This window comes from Pipistrellus hanaki, assembly GCF_964339955.1.
Source record: "Pipistrellus hanaki genome assembly, chromosome: 12".
In the NCBI taxonomy this organism is placed as follows: domain Eukaryota; kingdom Metazoa; phylum Chordata; class Mammalia; order Chiroptera; family Vespertilionidae; genus Pipistrellus; species Pipistrellus hanaki.
In genome coordinates this window covers 22082261-22092753 of record NC_140514.1, presented here as the reverse complement: position 1 = coordinate 22092753, position 10493 = coordinate 22082261, and the positions used below count along the sequence as shown (strand labels likewise).

The following is a 10493-nucleotide window of genomic DNA, read 5'->3' as shown; positions in this document are numbered from 1 at the left end:
TGCCCGTTAGAACATAATCCCTATTTCATCCATTCCTACATGATCATGAGTCCCCTTGGGTCTCTGCCCTCATTTAATAAGAATTGAAGACACAGTAATCCTACACCTGCCCACCAGAGGTTCGGTTCAGTGAACTGAGACTGTAATCACAATCCATTTGAAAACATGATACCATGTTTTTGAGTACTTCTCCATTTCCAATGCAGCATTCTTTCATGGCTTTCCTAAAAGTTCTAAATAGCTTTAAGGTGTTGGTATAAAAGCAATTTATTTTATCTATCTATTCAACTATCTTCTTTGTATTGGAATTCACTAGAGGCTACCTGAAGAACTGTGAAAAAAAGCATGTGTGCTTAAAAAATATCAAGTTACAAAAAAGGAAGATAATTCAAACACTAGGTATGAAAACAAGTTGGGGAAACAAATAAAGAAAGTGGGGTGGGGATTGGGAAATAGATGTGTTCATTTGATTTTTTCACTCCAGGGCCCTCATTCTGGTTATTCCGGTAGAAAATTTATATTTTTTGTAGGAAATTTACTCAGAAACAACTTTTAAATGTCTCAGATATGGCATGTTATCAATCTTTTACTTTTAATAGAATGTTTAACTCTGGGTTATTTTAAATAGAGGTATTTTCAGATATTCACATTACACCACTTTGCTTTTATGAGACCTACAGTAGTACCTATTTTTGCTAACTGAAATATATCCCAAGAAGATTTTCGCTTTTATGATAAAAGACAAAAATTTAAAAAACATTCAGCTTTTATTTTGCAGTGAGTCATTATAGAGTCTGATCCAAATGCATGCTACTTACCACTGTATTTCCCCATCTTCTCCATCTTCTGCTAAGTCAAATTCTTAGACATTCTTGTGATGAAACAAATCCAAGACACCAAATCACCCTGCTTCTACTCATGTTTCTGTTTTTCCATATCAAGCATGCAGCCAGTTTTTGTTTAATTACTCTTTGCTTGGTCTATTTCCACATATTTGCATCATTATACTTTTACTAGAGGCCCAGTGCACAAATTCGTGCCTGGGTGGGTCCCCTCTGGATGGCCTGTGGTGATCAGACCGAAAACCAGAGTCCAATTCTGCCTGCAGCTCCTACCTGCCGTTCCTGCTCATCCCGGCCCCACTGTGCCTGCCATGGGCTCACACTCAATCAGTCTCAATAGGGAGACGCCCGAGCTGCTGCAGCAGTGCTCACCAGCCATGAGCCCTGCATCTGGTGCCCTCCTGAGGGTAGTGGCCTGTGGGATTGGGGGCCTCTATTATTTTATAAACTTTGATCTTTTAACTGTTAAAATGCATGGAAAATAGTGGAAGGAAATAAATGTCAATAACAGTTACTACTGGAAGACTACAAAATGAGAATTGGGAGGAGGATTGGAGTTGATGATAATCGAGAAAGAGATAATATGGAGGTTTTTTTCCTTTTTAGTACTGATTCTTTATACTTTTAGAACTTTCTAACTATTCCATAATGAATTTGTATCTCTCACATAAAAATTTGTACTAAAAATACACAAGTAAACTTGACATAGAAGGCATGACAACCAAATTTGACATGGAAAAGTGTTAACAGTGAGTGCAAGGTTATGATTCTAGTATTCTAAAAATTTGAGTCTCCTATTAAAAGTAGTTGGCTTAAAAAACACACCTAATTTTGCAGAATCTTGAATTGTCCAAAGATAAATGTTGCCATAATTACTTCCCCCAAAGAAATGCTTTACTCCATGCAAAACCCCTAGCTGTTGCCCTCCTGTCCTATGGTTTTAAATACTATCTATCTAGTGAATCTTCAGATTTTACTTCCCCTTTAACTCTACATTCATACATCCAATTGCCTACACAGTGTCTCCATTGGGATAATTAATAAGAATTTCAAAACTGAGCATATCAAATATACCCTCAAATTTGCTCTTTCACTGTTTTTCTGAAATTGTAGCTATTGGCATCACCACTCTTGCTCAGGTCAAAAATTGGTGTCTGATTTCTTCTTCACATAGAATCCATCACCAAATCCTTTTGGCTTTACCACCAAAAGACAATGACTTCTGACTTCTCCCTATGACTACACCAAGTCCACCTTAGCTCCCACCTTCTCTCACCTATTAAAAAAGTTTAACTTCAATAAACATGACACTCTGAAGTAAAAGTAGCCACGAGAATCGTGCTACCTTCACTGGTTTCATAATCTGGAACAAGGTTCAAATGCAACTGCCCCACAATTGTTTCCAGCAAGCTATCCTTATGGAAGGTGAACTGAGCTGACTGTGGGCACAGTGGCCCCTTTGCCTTCACTCGATCATTTCAAAAATGAACTTTCCAAGTACCTGAGTGTGTGTGTAACTTATTGGGTAGTGATGCCTGGTGAGGCTGTCAGAATGAGTGTGTGGTACTTTTAAACGTTAAAATAAAATAAAAATTTATATATATACTAGAGGCCCAGAGCACGAATTTGTGAATGGGTGGGGGCCGGCTGGCTTGCCCTGATTGGGGCTGATTGGGGCTGGCCCAACTGGGGGGAGGGGCCAAATGGGGCTGCAGTGTGGGTCAAAGCAACCAGTCGTTCTGGTGTTCTGGTCACTTGGCTTTTATTACCCCCCTCCCACACACGTAAATGCACATATACATGGAATAAGGCCTCTAAATGACTTAAAATGAGATGGCAATATTGTTTAAAGTAATATTAACACCACAAATGTCTGTTTGTCTGTGTACATGTATGCATATACAGAAAGAATGAACAAGTGAATGAGTGAAAGAATGAGAATATATGTGAATCAGAGCAATCTGTCTTTTGGTTAATTAGTTCATTGTGAAGATGTGTCTTAACTTATTTAAAGAATTTCCTCATTTGTATTAAAATACACTTCAAAAAAGACCATGAAAACACAAATTTAGTTGACAGACTACAATGGGATTCAGAAAAAGACACAGTGAATATAGACTTCAGTGCAATTTCATGCTGGTGATTTTTCTTTTTTAAAATGTAAGCCACTAATATTTCAAGAAAAAAAATTTAAACCAAAAGTTGCATATTAATATTACACACAAACTGAAACATAAGTGACTTTTAGCACAGTGTATACATGCTTACAGAAACTCAAATATTTACACATTTAAAACAATTTCCATTTAACATATAAAGTTCTGAAATACATAAATGCATTAAAACTACAATTAGAACATTGATTTGCTACAAGCATATAAAACATCAAGTGCTTTCTTGGAGTTTCAAGTTACCTCTTTAAAGCAAGATCTTGCTTGCACATATAGTCCGTCTCCAAAAAGCAGTAAGAACTTTTCATTTCCAAGAGGTTTATTTTCCAGGTACATGATAAGCTCGAGAAAATGAAGCCAACAATTATGCAATATAATTATGTCATAACAACTTAATTGCACATAATGCTGTAAAGTAGGTTTGGATGAAGTTCTCCAACACTTTGGTATATGTTCTTCAGGGACTTCTATTTGAAATAACAGGGATTATAAATTCCTTCAATTGCCATTTTGCTTTAAAATGGACAAATCTTTGGTTAAAGTTCTACATTTCAGGCATTTGTTAATTAAAATGGTCCCCTAACCAATAAATGGCGCTGATGTATTAGTTTACAAGACTTCTTTTAACCTGTTTCTGATGTAGTGGGAGGCTAAAAATACTTACTGTGACATGTCATTGACAGTTTCTATTTTCCACTTAAAAGCAGAGAAATCAACAGGTTTAGTCAATATTTCTCTGTTCATTTTCTGTTACAATCTGAACTGCACAGTAATTTGCAGTAACTATAGTGTTGCACAGTATATGTGTTGATTGGAAAGATGTATAGCATTGCATTTAGAGTTAGTTTAGTCAGAATAAGTCAATATTAGATTGTACAGTAATTCTGCATTGACTATAGTAGGTTGTCAGGTAAAGCTTATTTAAAAACCCAATTCATTCCATTTACAAGAGAAATTGTTGCAAATGTATAAAACAGTAGATATACAAGAAGAACACCAAACATACTTTATTAGCACAAAAAAGCAGCCATAACAAGGCACAGCAAGCAGAGAAACATACATTAGCAGGAAAAGGGTTAGTGTTGCATACAAATATAGCTTTTCTTTTTTGTAGCCTTGGCAATAAGCCATCAGGATGTAAAATAACTTTCTGTAGCAGCAGGTAAGGGAACTAAGGAGCACTCACCAGTGGTACAGAGCACATGAACAAAAAGACACAAGAATGGATTCTACTACTTTAGTGCAAAATGTCTAGGACAGAATTGGAAATTCAGTTCAAAGCTAAGAAGCAAACACTAGAATTTGCTATTACTTCCAAAATAGCTCACTCAAGTAGTATTGCATACTATTCTAAGTGACAAAAAGGTGCTAAGTTATTTACAGATACAATGGTTGTACAGTACCTTTTAAATCTGCAACTTAGATTTCAGATTTTCCATTAAAAATGAAATTCTTTCAATTCCATTGAAATTCTATAAATCGTACTTTAAGCAATTCATCGATGAGCATTTACAACAAAGAGATAAATACTGCCATCCAAATTATTACAGTTTAACAATAACCTCAACATTAGCAATCACTGTCGTTATTATTTCCGACTTGTTTGGACATCGTCTAGTCTCATTTTCTTCATGGTTCACAAACTTGTCATGGGCATAGGAAAAGATGCAACATTAATAAATCAACAATTAGACTGCACATGTCAACTTTAAACATCACACACAGGACTAAATTGCAGCAGCTATTCCCAATATGTTTTAAGTTAAAGCACTCATTAAAAAATTAACACCTAAGGCTTTTAAATAAAATTCTCCTATCAACTTTATAAGTCTGAAATTTTAAGAAAAACTGGTTTACTTAACAGTACCTTTTGCAGAAGAGAAAAAACTAACTATAAATTATATCAACACTTAAGTGAACTGCACTATGCCCTTGTGGCCAAAAAATTGCATTTATTTATTTTTTTTTTTCTAAAAGAAAGGCGGTCTTTACTTTTTGGACTTCCAAAGCTTGATTTGTAGTAACTACAAACATCACTACTTTTGGAAGGTAATAGAAAAATTCTTAGAAAAAAATAATAACTTCAAACATTAGTCACACTGTTGAAAAACTCATCCAAAATTAACAATTTGTTCTTTAGTAAGAAATAGAATTCTTAATAGCAAATGCCTCAGAATTGACTCATTCAATAACTTCAGCCACTAAAAACCAAACAGCTAAATCGGCAAACTATTTTTGTAGCCTTACTGAACACCTCAGTTCTATCTTCTGTTGTCTCAAGAGCCACCACGTTTTTCTGAGTAACAGCAGATCGCATCTGACGGATACTAACACCTCTGACAGATACCAACACTAAGCTTACATACTGTACTGAGAAAACCTAACACTGATATGTGTGCTTGCTATAGGTGTACTGTCTGATGCACATAAAAGCAGACTAGGACAGGAGAATTTACTTTGCCTTGACTGGTTCTCGCTCTAACCAGCGAACTCTAACTTTTTGTTTATAATGATACTCTTTTAGAAAATCCTGCAACATTGATGGTAAAGGGAGCCCATCAATTCCATCGTACGTAGTGCATCTGCAGATGACTGCTCGGCAGATATACTGCAAGCTAAAAGGGAAAGTCCTATTTAGTGAGATAGTAAGCAAAGGTTCAAAAAACATGCAAGAACTGGGATCTTTATAGTGTTCCAAAAGTCCCGTTACAGTGGAGGAGTGAAATACACATGGGTCGTGGGCATCAAAACTAAAGTTGTGATTCCACTGTTCGATTCGGGCATGCAGGGATCTGTTGTAGCGACGGAAGCTCACGGAGAAGAGGTAGTCCTCTTGTGCAGAGTCCCTGAGCAAAAAGGTGCCTTCAGGCTTCCCTTCAAGAAGGGCTTCTGCTTCATAGCGGTCCATCACCCCCCAGTAACAGGGATTGCCTGTAATCTGAAGCAGATCAGGCACGAGGCAGTGGATATAATCAATCTGCGTATGGACTTTCCAAGCTCCCTGTCTGCTAACGTGGGCATGGCTGTCTCCAGATACCTGGCGTTGCTTCTGCCTGCGTGACTGCAAACACAGCGTGGTTGTGTCCTCTTCGGAGTCACAGTTAGCCTGTGGCATTGCAGAACTGTCCCCACTTATTTCAGTCATGCCAGGGGCTAACTTTGGTCCCAGTTTATATAAGGGATTAACCTGTGCAGTGGCTTCAAATGTATGTATTTGTGCATTGGGAGGGGGATCAACCCCTTCTTCGATACTAAGCCGTCTTCTCTCTCTAAGTCTATCTTCTTCGTCTTCTGTAGAAACCAAGGATGGATCAAATGTATCAAAAAACGTTGAATGTGGGCTCACCGGGGCTGTATGCTGTTTAATCAAATGCCATTTTTGGGCTAAATCTGAGCCAGCAGGAAAAGGACATTTCTCAAGCATCAATTCAGAAAGGTGTATTTTTCTTTTATTAGAAAAGAGAGGCTTTGACTGCTTGCTATAAGTTCTCATGGGAAAGCACAAGCCCACGGTATCCTGTAACCTCTGTCTCAGAGAGCGACTTCCTACAGTTCTGCTGGAAACACTGTCCATGTCATGTACGGAGCTTACGCCGTATCGCCTCTCTCTCCTCTGAAGTCCACTCCGAGTTCTACCAAACTTTTTATCAGTATCCAGTGAACTCTGAGTCTTTGTAGAACAGGAATGTTTCTTCTTCCCACCCCACGGAGCATGTCGAGAGTAGGAATCTCTTCTTGCAAGTCTTGATCCTGTGGTGACACACGGATCGTTGTCCTTTTCGATGCTTATTTCAACAATCTGGGGAATCTCAGTGGCACAGTTTGGGTTTCTCCTCGAAGAATTCTTTGAAGGGCTTAATCCCAGTTGTAAGGCAACATTTTCTCTTAAGGGACTGCTTTGTTGCTGCGGAGCTGAGTCTCCTAGACTGATGCTTTTCTCTCTGACAGCCAAACATCTGTTGGAGTTCATGTCCACATTTTCACTACGGCTTCCTCCCTCATGACTGAAGAGATTCTGACACCTGTATTTGAAGTTATTCCACATTTTCCCCACTTTATCCATTGATTATAAGACCTAAGGACAAAACAGGGAAAGAAGAAAAATATGTTAAAATGGTGTGTGAAAACAGAAAAGGCAGAACCTACTTCCCCTCTTTTTGAAAATTTCAGCAATACTAGTCAAGAGTCCGCCTTCCATTACTAAAGTGATAGGACAGACATCCTGCTAGGTAGCTGTTAAGGTTACCAGGCCATTTGTGGCACTCATTCAAGCTAGTCCTCGCTTCCCATTTCCTTTCAGATAACATATTCAGGACTCAGGGGAAAGGAAAGAAACACTTTCAATTAAACTCTGGTTTCTTTTTCCCATGTATCAATCTAATTTCATTATGACATTGATTGTCTCCTTACTTTGAATAATTTAGGTACTTGCCTCAGTATGAAAAGGAAAAATCAGTCTATATTGTTGAAACATATCTGATTCAATTTCTCAAAAGTTATAAGTAGGACCACATTTATATAATATTAAAATTAGTTAAAAGCCTTTAAGTAGCAATCTTCCCAATTTCACTTACCAATTATTACTCCACTAACCTAGCAACCTAAAGCTTACAGTTAATCACTTGTAAAAATTCCATATCTTCTCTCTCCACCCTACAATGTATTATATCTTATAAGATATAATCCTTTCCTTTTCTACTGTCTGGTAGATTTCCTTGGTGTCACTTTCCAACATTTCTAGTTCAGTTACAATTTTTCTGTCACAGTTTTAATTTCCAAAACAATTTTATTGCTCTCTGTTCTTTATTTAATATATAAATATATATATTTATTTATTTATTTTCAGAGAGGAAGGGAGAGGGAGATAGAAACATCAATGATGAGAAAGAACCATCAATTGGTTGCCTTCTGCATACCCCCTAATGGGGATAGCAACCCAGGCATGTGCCCTTGACTGGACTTGAACCTGGCACCTGTTAGTCCAGTGGTTGATGCGCTATCCACTGAGCAAACTTAGCTAGGGCTCTCTGATGTTCTTTTTAATAGCATCCTATTTTAATTTCTTGGCTGTAATATCTCATTTCACTAAAGATACCAAAAATTTTAAAAGTTTTCTTTTAACATTTTAAATATTTTTATCTGTTTCTATCAGTACTGTTTTCTTCTTAAGTCCCTGTCTGATAAGTCCTGGCTATCCATCAGCATTAACATGCTAATCAGAAGCTCTGTCTACTTGAGAGAGTTGTTTGCCAACTGACTCATCACAAGGTGATGAGTCAATGAGTTATTTTTTATCCCCCAAAGTCAGTATCTATAAGTCTGTCTGCTGGCAGGCTCATCCCAGGGACAAATGCTCCAATCTCTTCTCTAGAGCATACAGGGGTGGGCAAAGTAGGTTAATAATAATAATAATAGTAATATAATTACTTAATACATAGTAATACAAGAATAAACTGTTGTGAGTACTCATATCTGAAAGCCTACTTTTGCCAACCCCCATATATACCTGACTGCCATGTTCTGAGAACAGGGCAAGAGAATAACCTCAACCTTAAGTCCCTGTTTTTTCAAAGGTGTCCTTATTTATAAAAGCTGTCCCAGCTCCAGCTATACCCAAACCTCTTAATTAAATTTCTCCAGCTCCGGCTATAGCCAAACCTCTTAATTAAATTTCTCCAGCTCCAGCTATACCCAAACCTCTTGACTAAGTTTCTCCCAGCTCTAACCTCTGGTTTCATCTAAGGTAAAGGAATGGTGATCTTCTGGCTGCAGAGGATGAAGGACAACACATGGGAGCCTGATGCATACACTTTCAACCATACCTGGTTTCAGCCGTATACTTCACCCTTACCCTGACGGAGCTGGGTCCTCTAATTTCTGAGCCAGCAGTGTAAATTGGTTTGCTCCTTTCTAACAGACTCATTTTGCAGGCGCTTAGATTGCCGTTCTCAGCTCTGTTAATTTCTAGTGACTTGCTTTTACCAAAAACTTGATCAATTAGGCCTATTTTTGTCTTCTCTCATTTGTTTTCTGCTTGTGAATTTATTCCTTATGCTTTTTTTATTCCTTTAGTTTTAGTGGGCATATGCAGGAGGCAACCAATCGATGTCTCTCTCTCTCTCTCTCACATCAGATGTGTTTGTTTTTTTCCCCCTCTCTCTCCCCTTCCCGTCCATTCTCTCTAAAAATCAATGGGAAAAATATCTCAGGTAAAGATTAAAAAAAAAAAGGACAATGCTCTGAAGTAGGGTGTGAACAATACTAAATAAACTATGTGCCACAATCTCATCACTATTTCTGATGTTTTTATTTTTGTCATGTAGGCCTATAGAATCCTAGGAGAGACTGTCTAGCACCGGCTCTTTTTACTAAAAGATGTAAGAACAAATTACTGGAAATAGGAAATGTAAAAAAGACACGAAATGCAAATGCATTATTAGATTGAACAGACATAAAAATAACTGTCAAATTGCTATAAAATATTTTAAATGCTTGCTTTTAATTTCTATACCTAACTTAACATCTTTCTGGCATTAATTCACAGCCCATACTTTTAGGAGCTCTGGTATACAGTTGTGCTATCTAATACATGTGGTTATTGAGTCCCTGAAATTTGGCTAGTGTCAAATATAATTTGAAATAATAGCATGAATATAACTGGTTAAATATATCAATAAAATTAATTTCATCTGCTTTTTACTTTTTCAATATGGTTACTAAAAATTTAAAAATTACATATATGGTTCAAATTATATTTCTTTTGGACAGTACTAATTTAAAGCAGGGGTCAGCAAACTCTATAGCTGAGGACAAAATATGGCCCATGGTCTATTTCTGTATGGACCCTGGCTAAGAATGTTTTTTCCATTTCTAAAAAATATATTTTATTGATTTTTTTTTTAGAGAAGAAGGGAGAGGGATAGTTAGAAACATCGATGAGAGAGAAACATTGATCAGCTGCCTCCTGCACACCCCCTACTGGGGATGTACCTGCTACCAAGGTACATGCCCTTGACTGGAATTGAACTTGGGACCCTTCAATCTGCAGTCCGACATTCTATCCATGGAGCAAAACTGGTCAGGGCTGTTATTTACATTTTTAAAGGGATTAATAAACAACAACAACAAAAACCCACAAAGAACATTGACGAAACCACATGTAGCCTGCAAAACCTAAAATATTTTCCATCTGACCCTTTACAGAAAGTTTAATGACCCTGGTCTACAGGATGTAAGATTACAAACCATACCATGATAGACATTAGAATAGCAATATTCAAGAAGTCAGAGTCTTTTTTTCTATATGTTTACAACATAAATTTTGTAGCTATCTAAAAATATTCTTTGACAAGCAAATTATACTTGAAAAATGACTGTTTTAGAAAGCAACCAAACTTAAAACCACTTATCTCCCTATACAGCTGTTTATAAGTTGAATAATCAAGTGGGACATGCAAAAAACAACTGTACTTGCCAGGTT

General features: G+C 37.1%; 1 protein-coding gene across 4 annotated transcripts in view; it reads right to left on the bottom strand.

Annotated features, from left to right (window-relative positions):
* Nucleotides 1-2587: 2587 nt before the first annotated feature.
* SOCS5 (suppressor of cytokine signaling 5) overlaps nt 2588-10493 on the bottom strand; it is a 65689-nt gene continuing 57783 nt past the window's right edge. For all 4 annotated transcript variants that reach the window (XM_084900723.1, XM_084900721.1, XM_084900724.1 and 1 more), the window contains exon 2: nt 2588-7088. In XM_084900723.1, the coding sequence (XP_084756849.1) occupies nt 5466-7076 (1611 nt within the window). In that variant the 5' untranslated portion in view covers nt 7077-7088 and the 3' untranslated portion in view covers nt 2588-5465. The remainder of the gene's footprint in view (nt 7089-10493) is intronic.